Consider the following 23,614-nt stretch of genomic DNA (forward strand, 5'->3'; position numbering starts at 1 on the left):
GATCGGCCCTCGTCTGCAACTTTGTGGGGCGCCGTCTTTCAACTTCTGGGACCCTAAAATCGTTTACTTCCGCAAAGGCGGCCAACGACCACCGGCCAACTTGTAGGAGTTGAGGACCGAGCTCGGCGCTAATGTGACAGCGGCAACACTTTGGAGGCGGAGGACCCTGGAGAAGATGGCTCTAAGTATAGGGCTACCTGTCCGGCGGCGCCTGTTTGTTTTGCTTTCAGCGCAAAAACACGTAATACACTTATAATGAACGGCCTCGGATATTCGCCGCTAATTGTTGTTGGTTTTTCGGGGTCGAGCATATGGCTGATTTTTTATGGGCATCCCAGTCATTAGCACGTCGAAAGGTATCCGGTTGAGGCGCAGGTTGCTATCAAAATTGGTCTATTGATCGAAACACCCAGTCCTGTCAATAAGCGTCTATAAATCATCTTCAATGGGTTGTTTGTACTAGTTAAGGGTTGCAACAGTGCCGATTAACTGCGGAACTCAACTGAAAAGGCAGGGAAACATCCCCTGGCTTCTGATTTCGTTTGTTTTGGGGGAGTTTTATATCAATTGCTACTTATTTGGTATCCAAACAAGAATTTATGTGGTTAAACTACCAAAAGAAACTTATTTTCTAGAACTGAAAGATCCAGTTCTATACTGATGTATTCAGCCCCTGTTTAAAATAGCAACACATAGCTACCCTCCTAGTCCTGTAAAATACAAAATAGCTCTGTTCTTTGATTCAATAATGTGTTTATTTTCATTGCTCATCCTCTCTACTTTTCAATAATCGTACATGTATTTAGGGTTCATAATATATAATACTAGGTAATGCCATTCGCTTAAGCCTAAGACAGATGTTACAATTACAATACATTACAATTACAATCCGTATATAATTTTGTATATTAAATATGTTATTACTAATTGTGGCTTCCAAGCTCACTGCGACGTTTTGAGATGCGGCTTGCTTGTGCCGAACTGTCCAACTGTCGAACAATAACTAAGATCCTAAATGCACCACTACGAAACGCAAAACGGAAATTCGAGATTCTACACAAACTTAAAGCGCTTTTCCGGGGCCACCATCGCAAGTCCTCGTCATCCCGGAATCGGTTAGGTAAGCGTCACTACAGAGTAAAGCTAAGTATTTACAGTTGGGGCATCGAGGCGCCGCCCCTCTCTCCTATGTACAGTACAGTGCCAACTCTGTCCGTTCATCCGAACTATGTACAAAGCGAAGTGTATCACAAATAAACCAGCTCCCGCCAAACTTCGGGCTCCGTCCGCCGATGGCTCCCCGATTAGCAGCCCGCCGCATGCGACGCCTCTGCCCACGGCTGTAGTCCGTGCAACGCAGCCAGCGGCGCCCCGTTCACGCCCCCCTGGGAGCCCAGGGGCGCCGAAGGAGGCGCGAATCCCTTGCTGATGGCCTCCGCCTGGAGGGACAGCATCAGCCTGTTCGCCGCCTGCCGCTCCGCCTCCCGCTCCTCGGCCGTCTGTCGTCTGGAATGGAGAAAAAGGAGTTAATGATAAGTAACTGGCCGGGTTATGTATATAGACAATGTGGGGTAAATGGAACTAAATTAAAGCTTTCACTAAGAAACTATTAAAATATTATTGAAATATAACTTATGTTCCTTATGTACTCCTCAAGTTCTCTTGTGAAGTTCTTTAATTATATGCTTTTTCTGAAACTTATATGGTTCAAAGAAAATTAAAGTAGTGATGTTTTTTAGAATACATTAAAAAAACGCAACTTTGATGCACTTTTAATTTATTCATTTGATAAAGGTTTAAATTCGGAATTAGCAAAGTTCCATTTATTTGTAAAATTATAGTAGGGGTTAGGACTTAATTTATTTAACGAAGTTGCAACATCTGCCCGGCCCAATCAATACGTTTGATGACCGTGCACATTGAACCTTATCTGGCAAATAGTATCGCCTAATGTACATATTCATTATGGAAAACCAATTTGCCGCAAACCCATTTCAGTGGCTCACACCTGTCCAATTGGGGCCGAATCAGGGGCTCATCAAGTCATTATGTGGGCGGCCTATAAAGACCATTTAAAACTAATCAAATCAAATATGCTGACTGCTGTGCAGGCACACTGCTCCATCGATTGTGCTTGTTTCTGCGGAAAATGTAAAATTAATTTCGTGCCGAGCTGGAGCTGTGTACGTAAATTGCATTTTGAATGCCCCCAGCTTAAAGGGATTTGGCCCACTCCCCCAACTTTCAACTTGTGCCCTGCCAGCTGATAAATAATTCAGGGCTGAATTGCACTGCAGATGCAGCAACTACGGCCCGCGTTTGCGCAGCATGTTGCTCTAATTGTGGCCATGGACCTGCACCACCATCACCACCACCGCCCGAGCACCGGAGAGACCTCCACCACTCCACGAGCGATGCTCCATCCAGTGGAACATCCACCCCCGCAGCACTAGGGGTTGTTCTGCGCCATCTTGAATATTTCATGAGCTAATGAAGTTCTTATGTTTCGACTAAAGAGGCGGAGGAAGGGGTTGCTCGAATTATAACCACAACTAGGCGAGGCTAGCCCATGGCAGACATATATCATAATTATTGTTTAATATGCTTTCATTACGGTTTTCAGGTTTTCATCAGCATTGTCATCGTTCAAACTACGCTTTCGTAACTCGCAAGTGGGCTTCATTAAAAATACATTAGCCCGGGCGTTTAGTGCAAACTTTTGGGCCCACAAATTGGATAACTAGCTCGTGTCTTTACGGCTGACTAGTGTTTCAGCCAACTCAAATGAGAAGTGGAGATATGGCTAGTTAGGGAAAGGATTTCATTTAATACGATCTATAGCATCGTTTCTTAATCAATTATGCATTTATTTTAGTATTTTGTTTGTAACTGTGAATTGTTTTCTTACTTACAACTAACACCCCAATTTCCAATTGCTGGCACAACAATTCAATTGTCGTTTTCGCGTTGGAAGTGAGTTATTATGCAGCAAGCAGTTCGCTTTTACTTTTTCACCTTTTCGCCTTCAAGCTGGCTTTATCGGGCAGCATTTTTACCAGCTACCGCATGAAAAATTCAACGAAAATTGATTAAAAACTCCAAAAAGGCCAGGCCAACGAAGGCGGCTCTGTGAGCTTCGGATGTGTGCGGGCTTAATTCGCTGTTTGGGGTTGAGACAGAGACACGATTGTAATTTATCTTCGGGCACGGAGCTGGGAAATGTAACAAACGCTTTACAAATGTTAAATGTTGGTCTCTTGGCGCCATCGCGTTGATGTGGAAAGTTTCTGTTGCCATCCGCGATAAGTAATGGCCCGACATTAGCCTAAAATGTTTATTAAAGCCCGGCGCATAAATCTCCTTAGCCACCCCGCCCCAGGGCCCCAATTGTCGCCAACGGAGGCAGCTGCTGTTTAAGACTTTTCCGGCCATGTCCTGGTAATTAAAATCATTTCACACATTGCACGCGAACGATGTCGGCAAGTCGAGATGGAGGATGGAGATAGCGGTCCCCAAAAAGGTCCTGTGGTAATTATCCCCCAAGACATAACAATTTAGCCAGACCATCAATTGACTGGCCAAGGCGTCCAAGGAGCTTCCAGGCCAAGATCCCAAGGGAATGGCCCACCACCAACTTGAAGACTCTTCGCAGGACACGTGCCGACGGGCGAAACAGGATTGCGAGTTAATTTACAAATGGCCCTCGCCATTGTAATTAATTTTATTTGATTTTTCGGCTCCGGCCGCAAAAACTTAGCTTTCAGTCAAATTGATTTTTGTTCTGCGGTCAAAGTTGCTTTCTGGCATGTGTGTAAATTTTTAATTAGCCAGCTTTCAGCAGGAAAACTTTCGCACATGCCAGGCAATTACCATGAAGTACCAACTAAGCTAAGATTTTCCAAGAATATTTCTTGAGTGGGATGGAAATGTTTGGGATGATGAACGAGCGTGTAATTAAAAAGGGTTTAGCGGCAGCTTGATTTATGGCAGTGAAACTAATTGAGTTATAGAGCCGGGGAATGGGGAAAAGGACCCAGACAAAAGTCCGACTCTCCCATTTGTTTCGGAGCCCCATGGATAAAACGCCCGGAAGTGTGCTACACTTTTTTCATTCCCCTGCCTTGTATCCGTATTTGTATCTGTATCTGCGTTGTGTATGTATCTGCTTTGTCAGATTGCTCCTCGTCTTTTTTCTTGCCGTTTTGCTAAACACATTGTCAGACAGTGACGGGCAACAGGAGTTCATTCATTTGGCCGCACAATTTGTTATTAATAATTGATGGCAAGTGTTGCTGTTCTTGTTGAATCCAATCGACTCGGATCGAATCACTCAATATACAGACAATTCTCGTAATGAGGCACTCCCCTTGTCGCAAACGAGTTGCTATTTATTAGGAATTGGGCAAGAGACAACAGCTTCGCAATCTTTATTCGCTGTCTAATGGGCAACTGGCACATAGCACATACGCCACGTTGGACAGGGCTAATTATTCAAATTACTGGCAAATGCAGCGCAGTGTGCATTAAGGCAATTATGTGAGCACATTACACATACCCTGGATATTTACGAGTAGTGCCGCCTCGTAATCATGGCAACTATAATGTGCCATTGCCATTTCACTTAACCGCAAACGAGCCGTGGCCGAGGCGGTTGCCGGTGCCGCTGCCGTTAACAAAATTGCGTTTTACATCATTAATTTTTACGAGCTGGAATAGGCCCAAAATGGCTGATAAGCCAGGAGGATTGGCTCTAAAAACGCCGCCTGCTAAGCGGCAATTAACGCGGCTTAAGCGCCCTCCCGCCCGCTTTCCCGACTTGCCGCTTTCCCTGCTCCCTTTCCTGGGAAAGTGGGAAACTTCGGCCATTTAGCCGCCATTTGCCATCGTCTTTATGACGGCCGCTAATCGCATATGAGTGCAAGACTATCCGAACTCATCCGCTCAAATAAATTCATATTCAAATACTTTTAGTTGACGGTAATAAAAAAGAAACCAATTAGGCGCACGCAATATCACGCATCAATACCCCGCCAAATTGGGCACATATTTTGTTTGACTATTTTCGGTTTCAAATAAATAGTCATTTGCATGTGAAAGTGAGTACATGAGTTTTCCTAATAGGGGGGGGGCACATAAATCAGAAATTCCTATGCCATCATACATCCAATTATTTAAAAGAGAAACTATTATAAGGTTAATACTAAACAATGTAAGTTACCAATTCGGAAAAGATAATTAGGAAACTGTCATATATCTATAGTGTATGCAACTAAGAGTAAGTAATAAAATTTTATTGGTGTATGAAAATGTTAATTGACTTAACTGCCCCGGTAATTATTACATCTACAAAACGTATAACTATGATTTTGAATGGAATTTTTTTAATACCAGTGCTATATGTCTGTCCTAATGCGACTCTAAGCCATATAGTTAGCCAGGCATTGCAACTGCCATAAAAAACTTGGCAATTAGCTTGTTTAACAAGAGCGCTCTTTGTGGCTACAAAATGCAGATACCTCCCCCTCCGTGTACCTCGTAAATATGCTCCCCTTTTTCTTGGGGCTGGGCGCTGTTCATTTAATGTGCTCATGCATATTGTATGAGCCATTTGCTCCCCGTTTATGCGCGTCGGGCTTTGATGCCCTATAATCTAGTTGGGTTACAACGAACACGATTTTAGTCATGTAACAAGAAAGTTGCGAACTTTTACAAAGAATAATTATCTAAATTTAGTATGAACGAACGAAATTTACAATAATGTATCTATTTGGCGGAATGTTATTTCAAATGAAAAGAAAGAGGAATAAAATGACAAGAATTGTTTGAACGAGCATCATTAAATTTCTATAAAATATTCCTAAGCACGCATTTCCAGAGTATTTTCACGTCGGATATTTCCTGCGCTCGCTCTTTTTAACAAAAGCCTTTTGTGCATATTGTAGTTTAAAACGGCACGTAAAAAACGAAAAAGCGGGGGGCATAGAAGAGGGTAAGTGTCAAGCTGTCAGCACTTCCAAGCCCGGAAAAACAGTAGCTGCTCATGGGGATGGGTATTGATTTTTGCCTCTAGCCCAGCGGGTTGCGCCGCGAAAGGGAAAATTGAGAATCTGGGCACTCACCTCCATTTGGTGCGTCGGTTCTGGAACCACGTCTTCACCTGGGCATCGGTCATTTTCAGTCCGCGGGCCAGTGCAGCTCGCTCCGCGGATGCCAGATACTTCTGCTTGTGGAACCGTTTCTCCAGCTCGGCCACCTGGATGCGCGTGAAAGATGTGCGTGGCTTTTTCCTCTTCGGCGGCGTGCGATTCTGGTAGGGATGTCCGATCCGTCGGGCGATGGGAAAGGCAGCTGTAACGAGAGGGATGTTGAGATTCCTCTTATTTTTTCTACATACACCTGTAGTCATGAAATTGACTGAAGGGATGATCTCCAGAAATAAATAATATGTGCATCTAGAGAATAATCCTATAATAATAATCTTATATGTAATTTAGAATTTGTAATTTAGAAGCATTTTCTCTAAGGTCTTTAGTATATTTTTAATGAAACTTTCCATATCCAAAAAGAATACTTGCAACAGTAAAAGATTTATGCGCTTGTTTGTTTGAAAAGCTTCCATTTTTAAAGAACAATGTTCATTAAGAACCGATAAGCAATTGAGTGCACTCACAAAATGGGAATGTAATTCATTTCTCAGACTTGGAACGTTTTTAAACAAGAGTCTTGTTATTTTGATAAAATACAATTTTAAGCAAGGAAACCCACTCGAATTTTAGATGCGAGTCCTGCGATTGCATCTGTATCCGTCTCCCCTGCGTGCGGTGAATGTCCTGGCGGCAATTAGCAAACAATAAATTCCTAGATAACTGGCCATTTCCGAGCGCCGTTTCCGGAGTTGCGAGACGGCACCTGTGCGCCTGCGAGTACTTAGCGCTGCTGGCTACTCGATACCTGTTAGCTCATAGCTGTTACCTGGCTGCCTAAACGGCTAAGTGGCTAAATATGACCCCTCCCACTGGGAAATCAATTTGGAGGCCGCTGACGCGCTGACTCGCTGCCTTGCTGCCTAATTGCCAAGGATTGAGGTTTCGGGCGGCGGTCTAGCAGGAGCCCTTATCGCCGCCTCTTGTAGACAAAGCACGCGACATCCATTTCCATTCGGATTGAGGTTGAGTCATAAAGTCGCGCTCGGAGGACGCATAAGTGACCCAGTGTCCGAGTCTGGATCTCTGGGTTTTTGGTTTCTGGATTTCTCGATTTGTGGATTCGGGCGCGGAACGGTGGCTCAGCCTGTGCTGGCGCTGAACCTTTTAAAATTCCTGCCAGTCGCCGTTGTGTGTGCTTTGTTGTTTATTGGGCGCGATAAGGCGGGCACAGTGCGCGCCGAAACTGTAAGGCGATCGGCCACTCGCTCACAACAACGCAACTCGAGCGACAATTAGGAAACCGGATTACCGACTGACTGATTCGACTGACTGATCCGCAGATGAGGTCAAGTGAGAAATTGGAGGGAAATCTGCTGGTCACATTTGTGAAATTTAATGGCCAATCGCCGTCAGGAAAGCAGCAACTATTGCATTATTAATAAAGATTTTGAACATAATTTAGCAATGATTAATTCAAAACTAATGCCACAAAACTATTCAAATTAATCAACTGTCACTCAATTTTTTGAATGTCATTTTAATCGCAGACAATAAAAAATACATTTAAGCAGAAGCAATTTTTTTATATTACTCCTAGTAAAGGTGTAGGTGAAGTACAGGCTCAGTTTTTAACTTATTTAAGGAACTTAACAACTATAGGGATACATTCAACATTTAAATGATTTTAAAGATACACGCGCAACTCGTTAACTGGAGCGCAAATGTTCATTGATTGGCAGCGCGAGGAGGATTTTCCCAATCCCATTACCTTGGAATACTTTCTAAGGTATGAAAACCTTTTCAATGTGCATATAACTTTACGATTTCAATCCGACCAGCTCCCATTGAAACTAAGTTGTGTTTATGGGTGTCCCAGTTTCCGTAGGAAAATGGCGCTGGGCTGTCAAAAGCCATCAAATGCCGGCGAACGAATGGCGGGTGTTAAGCTGACAAATCATGTATCTTATTGCGACTTTTCTCGGTAACCCTTTTTCCGGGCTTTTTCCGCCCAGGGGATAAACTTTCGAGGTTGGCTGCATAAATTTTCCAAAGGTTTTCGGGTCGGAGGTCGTGTGGCTTGCCGATCATTTGAATATTTCAGGCAATATCAATTTCAATAAAAAGCCATTTATCGCACCACATAAGCAGCAGCCTCGGGATTTTCCCCTCTGGAGCAGCTCAGATGTGTGTATCCTTCAAGGATGTAACATATCCGCTTAGAGGGAGGTTAAGGCGCATAAGCATAATTTTATAGCTTTCCGGCACTCCACCGTGCTCCACGGAGCTTATTTATGATGTTTCGCACAAGCTAACACAAGTATCTTTAAGATACAGATGGCGGTGAGTGTGTGGCTGCGGCCGAGAAGTCTCACCAGAAATACCTAAAATAATGCAAAAAGCTTTTAGCATGCATTATTGATGACGGCCTGTGGCTGGGCCTGGTTTCCGCCCACTCCGCTATTTTGGTCTTTTTCAGAAAGTGCTGCACTCTGACCTTTGCTAGTGATTTGGATTAGTTAGACACTAGTTACCTCAAGAGTAGCTCGTAACCAATCAAAATTAATGCAAAACGGAACTGTTAAATGGCGAATTTGGATACAGTCACACGTAGTTTACATAATTTTTTAAAACTAAAAATAAAATTACTAAAGGAACACCCTAGTAAAGGGAATTTCTGTACGCTACCCTATAGATCCTACTCCGCCATTGATTGGTAACATTCGTGTGGGCAAGTGTCGTGACAAAAGCCCAACTCCCTACCAATCGGGCTATTATGGCTGTTATGAAACTGCATTAGGGCGTGCATGGCCGAAAAGTAATTGGCGCCTGCTGCGACGTAGTTTCCCAAAAAATAACGAGAATTAACATGCGATGGTTATTAATCATATGGCGCTAAGGGCCCCGGCGGAAGGGAGAAGAGCACTTTGGACGCGGGAAGGGATCGCTTCGGATCGGATCGGATCCGCACCCTGGACGCTCGTTTGTCTTGTTAATGAAAAAAGCCAAGGCGCCAGCTTATCAGCCACAAGGCAAGCGACACAATAAACACAAAAAGACACAGACGTTGGCCGAGACCAAGACCAAGACGAAAACGAAGATGTTGACAAAACGAAACCGAGCGGCAGAAACTTGGATCACCCGGCGGGCTCATAAGTGTGCCCCTCAGGTGGAATAGTCGACTCGAAGTGACTGATCCGATCCCATTCCATTCTATACGATCCATCCGATCGAATGCCCCTCCTCCGCGGATATACACACAAGTATGGATATGGATATGCAGCCCTCGGATCGCCAGCATTCGACTGGCTAATTAAAAGCTGACCATGTCAGTTGGACTCAAATGTGAAGTGCGGTATGCGGCGATAAATAAGCCGGCGAGGACAGAAAACTCACTCGCTGAGCCCTGCGACCGCCCAATGCGTAATTAATTCCTTTTCGAGACCAGCGCGAAATTAAAAAGTCATGTAAACCAGCTCATTAAAATAACTAAAATGAAGAAAAAGACCAAACAGCTAACCAGAACCACTGGGCGGATGTCGGCCATAAAAGCCCGTCCGCTTGCCGAGCTGCGCAGCTCCTAAGCAGCTTTTCCACATCACAGGACCGAAAAAGGCCCGAATATTATGAGTTATAGGATCCGAACCCTATCGGGACCCCCTTCCACTCCATTGCAGATCCCTCGGCTGCCGAGGAGTAATAAAATCAACGCCGTCTCATTATTTCAAAGGGCTCGCGCTGTGCCCATCGCTTGTAGCTACAAGTGAAGCTCATAATGTAAACAAATTAACAAAAAGGGAGCCAGAGGACCCAGCTGCACGTGAAGATGCAGATTCAGATGGAATACAGATACAGATTCGGATACGGATTCAGAGGCCCAGCGACAGATACAGATACAAATTCAGCTGCACATGCGCATGCAAATTAGAGGGCGCATCTCATTCCTGCGTCGCTTCTGGGCGGCGGCTCAGCGTTAAGTTTTTAACTTAAGCTGCGATTGCGCATTTGAAGGCAAACATGTTTTTATACTTTAGCATCCCAACTCCCGAGACTGAGTGTACACTGAGCGAAAATTCGTATTATGAGATCTGTAATATGGTTCTTGCCTTAAGCTAATGTTCTTACCCACAGAAAAGGCAATCTAATATGTTTATGCGAAATTATACTATAAGGAAATATGTAAGTAAGCCCATTTAGAGCATTAGACAACGTTCTTCGCATCTTATGTCATCAATGAATATACAAAAATATGTTTTATCAAGATGTTTAAAATATTGTTTCTACACCCTATTGCACCGTGAATTGAATGCATCCAACTACGCGTTATATAGGCACATATGTAACATTTTTATTTTTATTGTTACCAATTGTTTTGATTCAAGTGCCACATTTTCTCTCGGTGCACGAATGTGTTGGCCAACAATGACATGCCGATAGGCATGTTGCCTTAAAAGTCTTCTCTGATCGTGCTTATTTGGGGAACAGTAGCAATTGCCACCGTGGGTCATTGTAGGATCGCTCCCCGAGAGATCTCGGCGAACATGGCCATCCCGACATGGGGGCCCCGAATGGGTTGGATTTGGCCAAGGCTCTTGACTTCGCTGCTCTTCACTCACCTGCCAGCCGATCCTTGACCGCCTGATGGGCCAGCGCCGCGTGATGCAGTGGCGGTAGTGCCCAGGTGAGCGGCGTTCTCTGGGGCGGCACACGCAGCACATGACCGCCGGCCGCCGAGGGATAGAGATGCGGATACGAGTAGAGTGCTGCGGCGCTTCCGTACGTCGAGTTGGCGATGCTGGTGGCCAGTTTATAGGCGGCCAGGTCGTGGTCTTCCTGCTGCAGTAGCTCCTTCTCCTCGCCCTTTTCGCCGCTGTTGTTGTTGTTGCTGCTGGAGCCCGGACTGCTGCTGAGCAGGTGGTTGTTGTTGTGGTGGTGGTGACTCGTCTCGAATGGCTTGGATAGCAGGCGTGATATGCTGAAGGGCAGATTCTCACTGGACGAGGAGCGCGTCTGCTCCGACTGCAGGGACTCGCTGGGGAAGAAACCGGAGAAAAGACATCAGAATCGAAGGGAAAGAAGCCCTCTGGAGGTGCGGGCTCATTAAAATGTGTCGCCCGATAAGCGGGAAAACCTGAGAACATTGACTATAATTAAGTCTGTTGCAGTGCGGACCAGTCTCGTAACCACTAACCAAAAGCCCACGCGAGCGGATAAGCCGAGTTGACGACATGACATGCAGAACCCGTGTGGCCACCGCTGCGTATACGCAATGCGGCTGGAAATTAAGTAATTATGCAAATGCTGACGGCCGTTAGAGGCATTTAATACGTGCCCATAAATCATCAAATGCCATCAATTGACGCACCGAAAACAAGTCACGCACGGCATTTAATTTAAAAATCCAAAAAGTAAAAACCCATTTGGAACAGGAATGGAATTGTATCGGAACAATGATCTCAAATCGCCATCCATCGACACACAGACACTTTCCAATATCAAAAGTTATGAGCAAACACATATTATTTTGCTGGCCAAAACTTGCTGCTATCTGGTGCTCTACATTCACTGGAACGCGGGTTTTATGGCATTTTTATGACGATCTCTATTAAAATGTTAATCCGACAAACGATTTCGTCTTTGTCCGGCATTCAAGCCGAAGATCCAACTCCAGATTGAGCCCCAAATGGACCCCAATGTCTTATCACAGCCCGTTTTTGGCGCCTTACAAATGTGCGTTTTATCGTCGCCGTCTATTGGAAACCCTGTCCATCCGTGCACTATGTAAATTCAGGGAGTTTCTTTGGCACTTTATGGGACATTTCGACTTGATTCTTTTGGTGGCTTTGTGGTCAATTCATTAGCGTTTAAGATGTTTGTTCACACTGTTCTTCTGAGCGCACAAACGCTAGAATGGGAGCAGTTAACACGGTCTGCTCGATGCTCTGGCATCTTGTCATCCCCTTTTGTCGCTGGAAAATGGGACCTTTTGTAAGAGCGGACAATGGGGCTTAAACATCGACGCATTTCAATGGCGTTAAGCCACGATTCGAAAAATAGGATTTGTGAGCATTATGAGTGACAATGCCAAAGATCGTAAAACAGTGGGAGTTATGAGCTCGTAATAACAAATGCAAATAGCTATTCTCCGCCACAATACTTGTTTGACTTTTATAGGGCAACAAAATAAGACTGTATGCCATTTATTATAACTATAGTTTATAGATCTTAGTCGATCAAGTTGCTGTCCGTCTAAATTGCACTATTTTGACTTATCATTTAATAAGCAAGTATTTAACGAAAAATGTGGCCAACTAAATCCAGCCCATTACTTACAAATAAGTATTCATTAATTTACATGATGAGTGAACGAAAAATGTAGCTTTTTCTTTAATATTTTTTTAGGGAGTTTCGGTAATGAAATGTATCAAACCGATTATTTTGTTGGGTACATCGTATAAATGGAAAGTACAGTCATTATTATTATTAATAGAGATGCAATCTCGATTCAAGTTAAGTGTAGCAGATTATTTACGATACAATTAAACTAAAAATAGTTTTTATTGTTCGATTTTGCATCGTAAATTTAGACGTTATTAAGAGTTAAAACAACATTTAGCAAACAGGTTATTTCATAAAAAGGCCTATTCAGATCTAAGGATGTAGTACGGAAGTAAAGCGTTATTTCCCATATAATGTACTTTAATATATCTTTCTTTCAGCATATCTTTATAGTGTTATTGAAATTAGAAAATCTCCATATAATTATTTTATGGTATATTAAAAGGCCAATATTATTTATATTCTATATTTTTGGGACATTTGTTTTTACTTCCTGGACCACTTCAAAAGCACTCCTCACCTCAATGGCGTTTCGGACTCGTCGTAGCAGCTGCCGCCGTCCATATCCACATCGGATCCGCTGCCACATGACATCCGCGAGTCCGAGTCCACGTCCACGTGGATCTCCTGCTCCTCCACCTCTTCGCCGTGCTCGTTCTCGTGCTCGTGGTCATCCTCCTCGTGGCTGGACATTTTGGCAATTAGTGGCGCCAATTTGGAGCTCGCTCACTGCACTTTTCGAATCTTATTGGCACTCTTTTCTCTTAATAGTTAGATGTAGAGTGTTTAAACCACGAAGCACACACTAATCGTCCGATTGATTTCAGTTCAATTTTCGCGCCTAAGCACTACCCGTTGCGGGAAATTCCAACTGCGAAATGCTTTGGATTCACGGATTACGGTCTACGGATTAAAGTTTACGGATTACGGATGGCGAATTGCGAGCTGGGAGCGGACGCGTGCTGGCGGGCGAAAACGCTTTTCATAAATGCAATCAAATTGTGCCGACGGCCGCTGCTCTGCCTGCCCTCTGCCGACTTGGCTGCCTCTGCCGATTGCTGGTGGTTTTGGGCGGTTGGAGTGAGCCGGAAACAAGTCAAACCAGTTGCCCGACGTCGACGCCGCTGCCGACTTCCTTCCTATTTCGGTTAAGAGCCAGTTTGCCACCTTGTTTGAACCTAACCTACCATAATACCAGCAACCTGCCTCTTCTGGTTGGTCCACCCTTGCGCCATCCATCCCGCTCTGATCGCACATGCGCCTCGCTGCCTCTCGCTCGTGGAAACAGGTTTCGCTCTGCCCGCCGATGGGCAGCACTGGTCGGTAATTGAGCCACGGGGCGTGGCCTCGGCCAACCGCCATTGGCCGCTGGTCGTTGTGTGCCCCACACACTTGCCACTCTCGACGTCCACTTCCCGCTGGCAGTTGCGACGACATTTTAAATGGAAAACGTTTTGCTTTTGGGGTTTTTTATTAGACGAGAGCATGAAGAGAATGTATTTTTATTTCGATTGTTTCTATTTTCAGGTTAGCCAAGCGTTACCACTCTGACTCGCTCTGTCTCACTCGCTCGTTCGCAAATCACCCCTGCAGAGCGAGCCAGCCAGCTGATGAGCGAAAGAGATCGCATCCGCCCGCCGACTCTTTTCCGCGGAAGTGCAAATGTGGCAGATTAATAGCACAATTGGAAATAGCGTTCTGTCAGCTTGAGTTCACAAAGCAGCGGATTTGGCCAGAAGGGCTGCCCTGCACCACCGCCTAATGTCCCCCCTCACCATCTCACACCGCTGACTACTGAGATCTTTATTAGCGCCAAGAGTTCTACGCGCTATCGCCTGGCATTTGGCAGGCGGCGATTGCGATAAGCAGACTCGAGCTGAAGCCACAGGAATCCAATCCATTTGCCCCGGCCATGCGAATGCAAATTGCGCGGCATGCAGCGGATGCAGCAGCTCTGGCATTTTCCACAAGTTCACCCCACGGGTTAATTGACAGTTTTTCTTGGGCACGAGCCATGTTACTGCTCATCGCTGGCCGGGATCTCGGTCCTAGTCTCAGTCTCAGTTTCAGGTGTTGTTCCAGCCGGCCTGGTTGGAATGCGTGTGTGTGGCCAGAAGCGATTGCGTACTCCGTTTTCATTAGCAGAGATACTGTCGAGATGTGGAATGTGAACCCCTTCAGAAGAATGTTATGAAAATCCGAAATCCTATTTGCGATTACTTGGATAATGCCTTACTACGCATAGGAGATTTACTACTGGTCAGAGGATATCTTACATCAGCTTATACCATATCAATATTTTATAATAAAAGAGTTAACATTCCTCTACTTGCACAGTTTGGTTACTCTATATCTTGACATGATTTGCTTTAAGGTCTTATATTGTACTTTTCATACTGATCACTGGATTTAAACTGCATAAGCACACATTTTGTTCTATGTTCAATTGTCTTAATTAAGTATCTTTATATATACATATCCTTACCTATCTTTATAATATTTTTATTCATAATTTGATTATTATTCAATTTTCTTGGAGAGTGGGCTGCAGAATCACACCGTTCACTTTGCATTTAAACGAAGTCGAATCCTAGAAGTAACGACCATAAATATTCATTTCTGCACTTAACTGGCCATGTTTCTGTGTCAGACACGAGCAAAAAATCATGGCCAAAAATGAAGAAAGGCAATTACTGCATATTCAATTGGCAAGGCACACAAAAGCACACGCACACCACTTGGCAGTGGAAAGGACTCTGGCAAAAGTCACGAGGCGAACTCCATTTCTCCTCGTACCGCCTCGCAATGTCATTGTTGCTGTTTTGCTGCTGCTGCTGCTGCTGGCAGTCGCTGGTAGGCCTTGTAGTCGGCTAATTGGATTTCATTTGGGCAGAAACAACGCAGAAACAATTGCCGTAATAAAAGCAACAAAGACAGCAACAATAGCGCCCCATCCACGGCAATTGTAATGCAATTTTAATGCAAAACGAGAGGCGGCCAACATTTTTATTGCATTTTTACTTTTATTTCACTTAATAGCAGGCAACAACAATAACTGCAGCGGCAGCAACGACGAGGAATTGGTGCTTGGTATGAATACGAAATGATGAGGCCCAGACCACCACATCGCATTCATGCAGGGGCAGGAGGAGACGGCTAAGAGGCTGGTGGTGGTGGTTCCGATTCCAAGATGAGAACGAGATGACGGTGGGCGATGGGCGGTGGGCGGGGGCAGGCCGGTGGAAAATTAGTATGCAGCGGCGCACTGCAGTCGGGTGGCAGACGAAACAGCAACAACCAGAACAGAACTTAGCCTAAGTGTATCTACACAATCACTGGGAGGATAGGTTGTGTCTTTCAGATAATTGGTGAAATTCAATTAGCATTAAATCAGTTAACGGCTTGTCAACTTTCTGTGAACATCTTTACATATTTAGTTGTAGGTTATTTTTTTAGTACCCACCTAAATGGTCACCGATTGATTTAAAACCGGTCGGAGCTCCAATTTAAACATAGCCTTATAGGGGAAGGATACAGGTAAAACCAACCCCTGGAATTTGATTTCCTTGCCGTCGCAACCGCCAATTGTTATCTATACAGCCCTTTTGGAGTTATAACGTCTCAGAGCTAAATATCCCCAATAATCAATGTCTGAAAAAATATAATTTAATAATTGTTTCCCGAGCTAAAACCAATTTAGCTGGAATGAATATCTTTACTTCTCTCAGTGTATGCACTGTAACTGGTGCAGCCTTAGTTTCAGTTGTTGCCACTTGACTTTATTGGCAACTTCATGGAATATTCAGCAGCAAAGTTTGGCGCAAGTGCCTCCGAATAATACCGCCCCAGGAGTCGCTCCAACCGTTCCTTCCGTTCGAAATCCTGGCAGTGCTGCCAACCTCATTTGGTATGCATTTTTATTTGGCTCATATACAAATGGCGGAGCACGGCGCGACTTTGGTTCGCCGGTGGGGTTGGGGATGTGATCCAGATTGGTGTGACAGCGGGGCTTGTGGGGGATGCCGAGCTCTGCAGACCAAGTGTCACTTAAAATGCCAATACTGATTATAGCCATCTCTTGCGCTCCCTTTCTGACTTTAGGCAGCTGTCTCACTTTCTCGCAGGATGGCGCAGCAAGGACTTTATGTGCGGTCAGGGCTGGGCTATTATTGGTGACAGTTTTACCTTTATGCGAATCTAAAATGCACACATGCTCGGGAATACTTTGTATGAATACCAAAGACACCGCCATATACGGGTAGAGATGGTCCACTAGCTACTGAATCAGGAAGGAATAAAAACTAATACATTTCATTTCCTAACTCCTACAAAATCTATATAGTTTCAAACTTTAAGCGTTTTAAAAATCGTATCTCAAATAGCTATCCATACATTGGCAGTACCTCACTAAATACTACCTTGCCATCACTGCTATCAGTATCTCGATATGTGGGTTGGTTCATTCGGTGATTTCCCTCAACGCTAGGAAGGGTGCTTCCCTTGGTGAAATCGAACTTGAGTTCCTTTCTAGAGCAAGGCCGTCGTGATTGTTTTTCGAAACTCGATCCGTCTGTCCACACTTGACTTCGATTAGACCCAAAATGGCTCGGATGTGCTCAATGCGTGTGTTTTTGTTTTAGCCAATTGGCCACACAATTTGCCAACCAATAAATTAACGCATCAATAATTGATCAGAGTTGTGGCCTGAAGTAGGTTTAGCAGTGTGTGTGTGGTGAAAATATTTTGCCAATTTCAAGGCGAACGGGGAAAAGAGAACGGCGCCCCACGTCTCTGGTAATTTGGCTCAAACGATTGCCTAAAAGCGTCTAAAATCAGTAACTTTGGTTTCTTTTCTTTCTTGTTGTGTTGCTGTGTTGGAAACGATTTGAAAGCAAATCCTATGTTGAATGTAATGAATACCCTGGATCATGTAGTCAAATAGAAATAAGCCTTTCTGACCCTGTTAAGCACAGTAGATTCTTGATCAGGATCACTAGAAGTTTCGATCTATATACGTGAAGATCTCGATGACTAAAAGAGCTAGAAGGTTTACATTAACCATGCACATCCATATTGTGATACCATATAGTGATACCGATTGTCTGAGTGTCATGAGCAATAATTGTCACAGCCGTAGTGTGCAAATTTGAAAACTGTCTCTTTCTAACTTATTTGCATCTCCCTTGTACTTCCATCGTCAAAGTAAAGGGTATCCTATGGCCAAGTAACCTAACAATAGCATACTTGATCAACTTAGTCTAATAATTTGTATTATTAATCATTCAACAGTCTTATCAAAAACATGCCCTTAAATAGGAAAAGATTAAACGACGCAAAGTGATACTTGATATTTGTAGTACCTTTTTTTTTAATCTGTCCAAAAATAAAATTAACCGGTTTGTCAGTGAGATCACGAGAGCAGCTCAATTAAACATGGTCCTTAATGTAAAATGTTTCTTTCGTAAATTTCCCATCAAGAAACGGTGTGAGGGTTCCAAGGCCCCTTTTATTTCGCTATAACCATAAGGGTGCTTCTAATTAATTTCGCACCCACTCCAATCACCTTGATTTTCAGGAAGAGCTACTGATTTTATGCACCGCACTCTGGCACTTACTTATGTACATATTTATGTAAGCTGATGTAACCATATAGAAATACATGAGCTCATGTTTGTTGCATGTATATGGGCATTTTTAATAAGTAACTGATTTCCTTCACGCATTTCCCACTGCCGCACAAAAGACTTCTCTTCTCCTCCGTTCAGCCCAGTGCTTTCCCCTTTCGCCCACGCGCCTCCTGGAATTCTGGCCCATTTGGTGGGTGCCGTTTTAGCCGTTTTATAAATTAAATATGCCCGCGCGCAGTTCCAGTCAAGGCTTTGGGCCGCAAACGCAAATTTGGCACAGTTTTCGGGGCCTAAATGGGTTTTCTGCGGGGAAACTGTGGGTGATTGTGGGGGTGTTCTGATTGCGATTGTCTGGATGGGCGACACACCGTTAAGCAGTTCATTTGTAGGCAATTTTCGTATGATTACGAACAATTGCCGCACTCTCCTGCGATTAGCTCCAAAATTTATGGATGCTTTGCAATGGGGAGCCATGATTTTTATTGTTTCAAGTGCGGGATTGAGTCTGCGGTGGGGTTGGTTTTGCCGGGGGTGTATGATATGTGGGTCATAAATTCGCCGAGTGCGTATCTCGTTTTATGCCAAAAATTAATTAGCTAACAGCACCGGTGCTTGATATACGGTTAAATGTGATTCCATAACAAGTAGAAACTCTCTTTTTTCCAGCCCAGTTCGAAAATATATTAGTCCATTGAACTAATTTTAATAACAGCTCTTTTAGCTTTATATTGAGGAAAATATTCAAGTTTTACTATCGTTTCGCCACATAAAAATAATTAAATAAGACACGCTCGTAAAAGCCGAGCAAAACAGCAACACAGCAACTCGGAGCTTTCGTTTAGGCCACTTTGGACTTAGGCCTCCATAAAATGACTAAACAAATGCCTCCACCGACGGCCCAGATGCCGGACAGACATTAGATATTTTGAAAGCGAATTATAACATTTAAGTGCCATTCAAATGCGGATCGTAAAAGTGTCGCTCCGTGCCTTTCCTGACTCTGGTTTCGAATATAAGTTTCTACAACCCGTTCGCCTGTGATTTGCATATACAAATTGGCTAAATGCATTTAATCGCCGCGATCGGGTTACAAATATTAAGCGGACACCTTCCCACATGATCCCAGCATTATTATCTCAACTACCCCAGTTAATTGCTTAATTTGTTGAGACACACGGCTCAGGCCCTCGGGGCATTAGAGCGGCCATTGGGAATTTTTACGATTCCTATTCCGAATCCGATTTTCCAGCGACCTTTCTACCTGCCCTCGTGCCGAACTGTGGGCATGAGTCATATTCGATCTTTCTGGGATGCAATTTGCTTATCGACACTCCGAAAACGACTCGAGAAATGCGTGTCACCTGGCGGTGGCTTCAATAATTTTATTGCTGAGGCCCTCGTCGACGGCGACGTCGCTGCAATCAATTAGCATTGTGACCTGTTTCTCTACCGCTCCCGCCTGCCGCCCAGCCCTCCTCGCCCCTCGCATTCTTATCACTTTGACGCGCTTGTTAATGAACGAGCTGAGGCTGAGACCGAAACTACACTGCGAGAAATGTTCGCTTGATGCATGGAATGGCAGAGAATAGGGGTGGCAAGAGATAATAGATACGAACGTATTAGTTGAATTAATATATTTCGAAGATACTGTACCCTATCACTCTTGAATGTTTTATGTATCTGTTGTGTTTTGTATCTTTGGTAGTTCCTTAACCAATATAAGCTATAGATACTCGAAAAACTTTAGAAACTGTGTATTGACTGCTCCTTTCAAAATTAGTTATTAGAGGCAATATGTAAACAACAGGTTATTTCTCTCAGTGCACTAACAGGCAGAACTGGGAGTCGAGACTCCCCTGGAGTGGCTTTCGTGCCGTGCCCCTCGCCGCTCATATTTTGATGCATCGATCTGTGAGCGACTTTGTTTTGTGCTGTTATGATTATTGTTATGGCGCCGTTTCTTAAAAGCTTTTTGCTTAAAACGCATTTTAAATGTTAATTAAAATGTGTTTATTTCTTCAAGCAAATCATTAACAAGTTTCTGGCCGAGGTGTTTAATATTTAATTTGGGAACTCGTGCTCAGAATTCGATACTCGATTCGATTCACCTGGGACAACGGCGCTGAGAATTGAGTCGATGAGAAATTATAAAAAGTTCGCAACTGACAATGAAACAAAAATCAAAAATCATTTTTCAAATGGCTCTGCAGATGCAAATTAGCGTTTTCCATTTATTTTTTCTACGTTTCTGCTATTCTTGTCCCGTTCAGGGTATAACAAATGAAAAATTTCATCCTAGCTGGCCGTCTGTTCCCAAAACAATTAAAAACGGCAAAAAGGATGCCGGGATGGCCGGGATTGTCGGGATTGAGTCGTTCATCATGTGAAATGCACTTCGGTGAAAATGGAAAAGCTCCGCCGGAAGCGGGATTGTCTGGAGAGAGAACGTGGTGGGCGGAGGGAGGCCGTGAATCACAGTTCATTAATTTCAAATGGCCTCAGCCGGAAAGCCTCGTCCAGGTGTTGGGAAATGCATCCAGCGGTCTACAGCCCGGTCTGCTGCCAGAAAATCGCCTTGGCCAACTGACAAATGAAACTTGTTTGCTCCTCCGCCGAGTCCCAGAGCTCTGCCAAGTGGGAGTTGCACGACTGTGAGTGGGACTGCAGCCCGCGGCTAATGGTGATAGAACCACCTCGGAGTCGCGCCAGCCTCTGGCTCTTGAATATTTCAAAATGGCCGTCCTGTCATTAGCAGAAGAATGATGAACTTTGAGTCGGAGCGTTCCCAAATGGGCATAGGCTCATTCCTAAGGGCACTCAATTATATTCCAAGTTATTTCAAGTACCTGTGTAGACATTGTTTGCTTTTTAACATTGAACAGTTGAAATCGTGTTTTTGAAACACCTTAAAATTTCACATTGCACTTGAATGTATCTCAATCGTTTGACAGTCTCTACTCTTTTGATAAATACTCGTAGAATGAATACATTTTATAAACAACCCGCGTGAACGACCGACGCGCTAAATGTTTTTTAATCAAACCGATTGAATTGCCGGTCGACTTAAACAAAAGTTGAGCATACATTACGAGGTCTATCGTATTACTATTTTAAACTTTTCAGCTTTTCCCAAATACGTTAATCCCCTTTTGCTGAATTAATATCTTGAATATTTATGATTACAATTCAGGAATGTTTTCAATTATTTTTGGAAATATTCGAAAGCCATTACGGGTAGCCTTAAACCGCCATTAGTACCAATATCTTTGTGCAACATCGCCGGGCGAGTGACAAAGCTTGATGAATGTCTGTGCAGGCATAAGATGTCGTCGAATCCCCTCCACCGAAAATAGCCCCTTCAGACACCTCATATACCATTTGCCGTTGGCGAGACACTATGATTGGCCAGCTTCCATTACACCCACACTTCCATCCAATTGTCCACTTAATGGATCGCAAGCGCAGTTAATAACTCTTCAAGAGAAGGCCGTAAAACTGTGCCAGCCTGGTAACTCCAAATCGGATGCTCGGACCGAACACGGAGGCAATTAAAGACTCAACCGCAAAACCGTTGTTAATGACAGCTTGAGGATGGGGACTGGATCCTGTCCGCTCCAAAGCTGACCACGTGTGACAAATTGACGCTTTTTAATTTCGCCTGCACCCACACCACCACCACCACCAAACGAAAAGTGCCACACGGATCCAGTTCCACCCTCCGGCCCCCGAGTTCCAAGTTTTTAGCTGATTGATGACATCGTTGTGGTTGTTCTTGTTGCTCCGTGTGCCGCTGATGCTGATGCTGATGTCTTTAAAAAGGTGTTTTCATTTTGCATGCGAAAACAGCGACCTGATTAATTGCCTCGCACAAGCGAAAGGGGTAAGAGGAATCAACCTGGACGGTGACTCTGCACTGCGAATTTTATAAGTTGCACAGAAGGAGTTTAAAAATAAAACAAACCATTATAAAATAACATTACCTTTTAAATGCTGGATTAGACTTAATATATTAGCTTATAGTTCTGAAATTATTACCTATACGTGACAAAATCAAACTTCACTTGAAATAGAATTGCTATTCGGTGATGCGTTGATTATCACAATTTAAATCGCCTTTATAGGCATGCCATTTTATTGGATTACATATAAAGTGTAACCTTTTTGCGCTCTGTGTATTTGCTTAACAAATGATGTGCATGTCTGGTGTGGCGATAAGTAGCCAGCGAAATGCAGTCGAGGCTCATAATAGAGTTGAAGTGGCGCTGGGGCTGCGAGCCAACCAAATCAAAATGTTAATGACACTCTCAATACAGTTATCACGGCAAGGCTCCAGCTCCAGGAGGAGATCGGGTCTCGCTGGAGACGGAGACCTGGAGACCACTTGACCGAGCCTTTTAACATTTTTGCCATACCCATCCGCGTCGTTGCTGTTAAGTTGTCATTTCCATTATGACCATGTCGCTTTAGCATTTAACAAATAGTTGAGACATTTACAAGCGGCGATAAGCGGGCACACGGAGCGTATACGCATCGTTTCTCAACAGGAACGGGATTTGGAATGGGATTGCAAACGGGAATGGGCATGGGCACTCCAAATGCTCGGCGATTTGTGTTAATGTATTTATGCCCGAGAGCTAATTGATGTCGCCTTTATGTGGCGGGGCAGCGAAGTTTAGTATTCATTTGGCCAGCGTCTCCTCGCCTGTCACGCATTAATCAAAGACAGCGGCCATAAAGCCTCGTAAATATGTGAACATCCAGTCGTGGCCCACACAAAGTCCAGTCCATAATTGCCTGGCGCTTTTGACAAGCAAACACGATAATATGACAAGAGCAGTCAACGGCTCATCAGAAAACTTATCACTGGGGCAGCAAAGGCACAAAGAACTACGTACCGGATGTGGATGATGCGCTTGGATGATCGGCCATGGCCACGATTACCACGGAGCCCTCGGTCGCCCAGTAATGTGTGCTGACAAGCCACTAGGCCACCAAGCTCAGTGAATGAAAGCCAAGAAAAATTGTAAAGCGATAAAGCCAGGCAACACACGGTCGTGAGTCAAACAAAGAAACCTATCGAGAACATAAATATGCATATCGAAAATGGCTTAGACAATATCAATTTGTCAGGAGATATGATAGAGGTGGAGTGAGGCCCACGAGCCACGTTGGTGGGCGTTTCCATTGTCTCACCAAATGGCCAGCGGGCAATTTGAAATCGATTTGTCATTGGGAAGGAATTGAGCCAAATCAACCTTATGGCCTGCACAGAGAAAAATTATTGTTATTTGTATATAGAGCGGTTCTTCAACTCCTGAACTACAGATGTACACTTTGGGGTGGTTTCTTTCGAAAGGGAAAACGAAATGAAAGAAATCATTAAATGTAATGAAAGTAGCTTACTAGTTAAGCAACGATTTCAGAATTTCTTAGAATATTATTCCCTCTTTTAGAAATACTTTAATAATAATACTGTTAATACTTGAAAGTATTGATACCTAGGTT

At 44.0% G+C, this 23,614-nt stretch overlaps 2 protein-coding genes across 2 annotated transcripts; both read right to left on the bottom strand.

Annotated features, from left to right (window-relative positions):
* Positions 1–736: 736 nt before the first annotated feature.
* Positions 737–13,175, bottom strand: LOC117144316 (T-cell leukemia homeobox protein 3). Its single transcript, XM_033309427.1, has 4 exons — positions 13,003–13,175; positions 10,760–11,175; positions 6,120–6,348; positions 737–1,506 (listed from the first exon to the last, which is right to left on the bottom strand). The coding sequence occupies exons 1-4, from the start codon at positions 13,173–13,175 to the stop codon at positions 1,305–1,307; spliced, it is 1,020 nt and encodes a 339-aa protein (XP_033165318.1). The 3' UTR covers positions 737–1,304.
* On the bottom strand, positions 13,171–13,919 carry LOC117144317. The gene has a single exon (XM_033309429.1). It carries the CDS (start codon positions 13,917–13,919, stop codon positions 13,407–13,409), a length of 513 nt encoding a protein of 170 aa, XP_033165320.1. The 3' UTR covers positions 13,171–13,406.
* Between the last annotated feature and the right edge of the window lie 9,695 nt (positions 13,920–23,614).

Source organism: Drosophila mauritiana, chromosome 3R, assembly GCF_004382145.1.
Source record: "Drosophila mauritiana strain mau12 chromosome 3R, ASM438214v1, whole genome shotgun sequence".
Taxonomy (NCBI): domain Eukaryota; kingdom Metazoa; phylum Arthropoda; class Insecta; order Diptera; family Drosophilidae; genus Drosophila; species Drosophila mauritiana.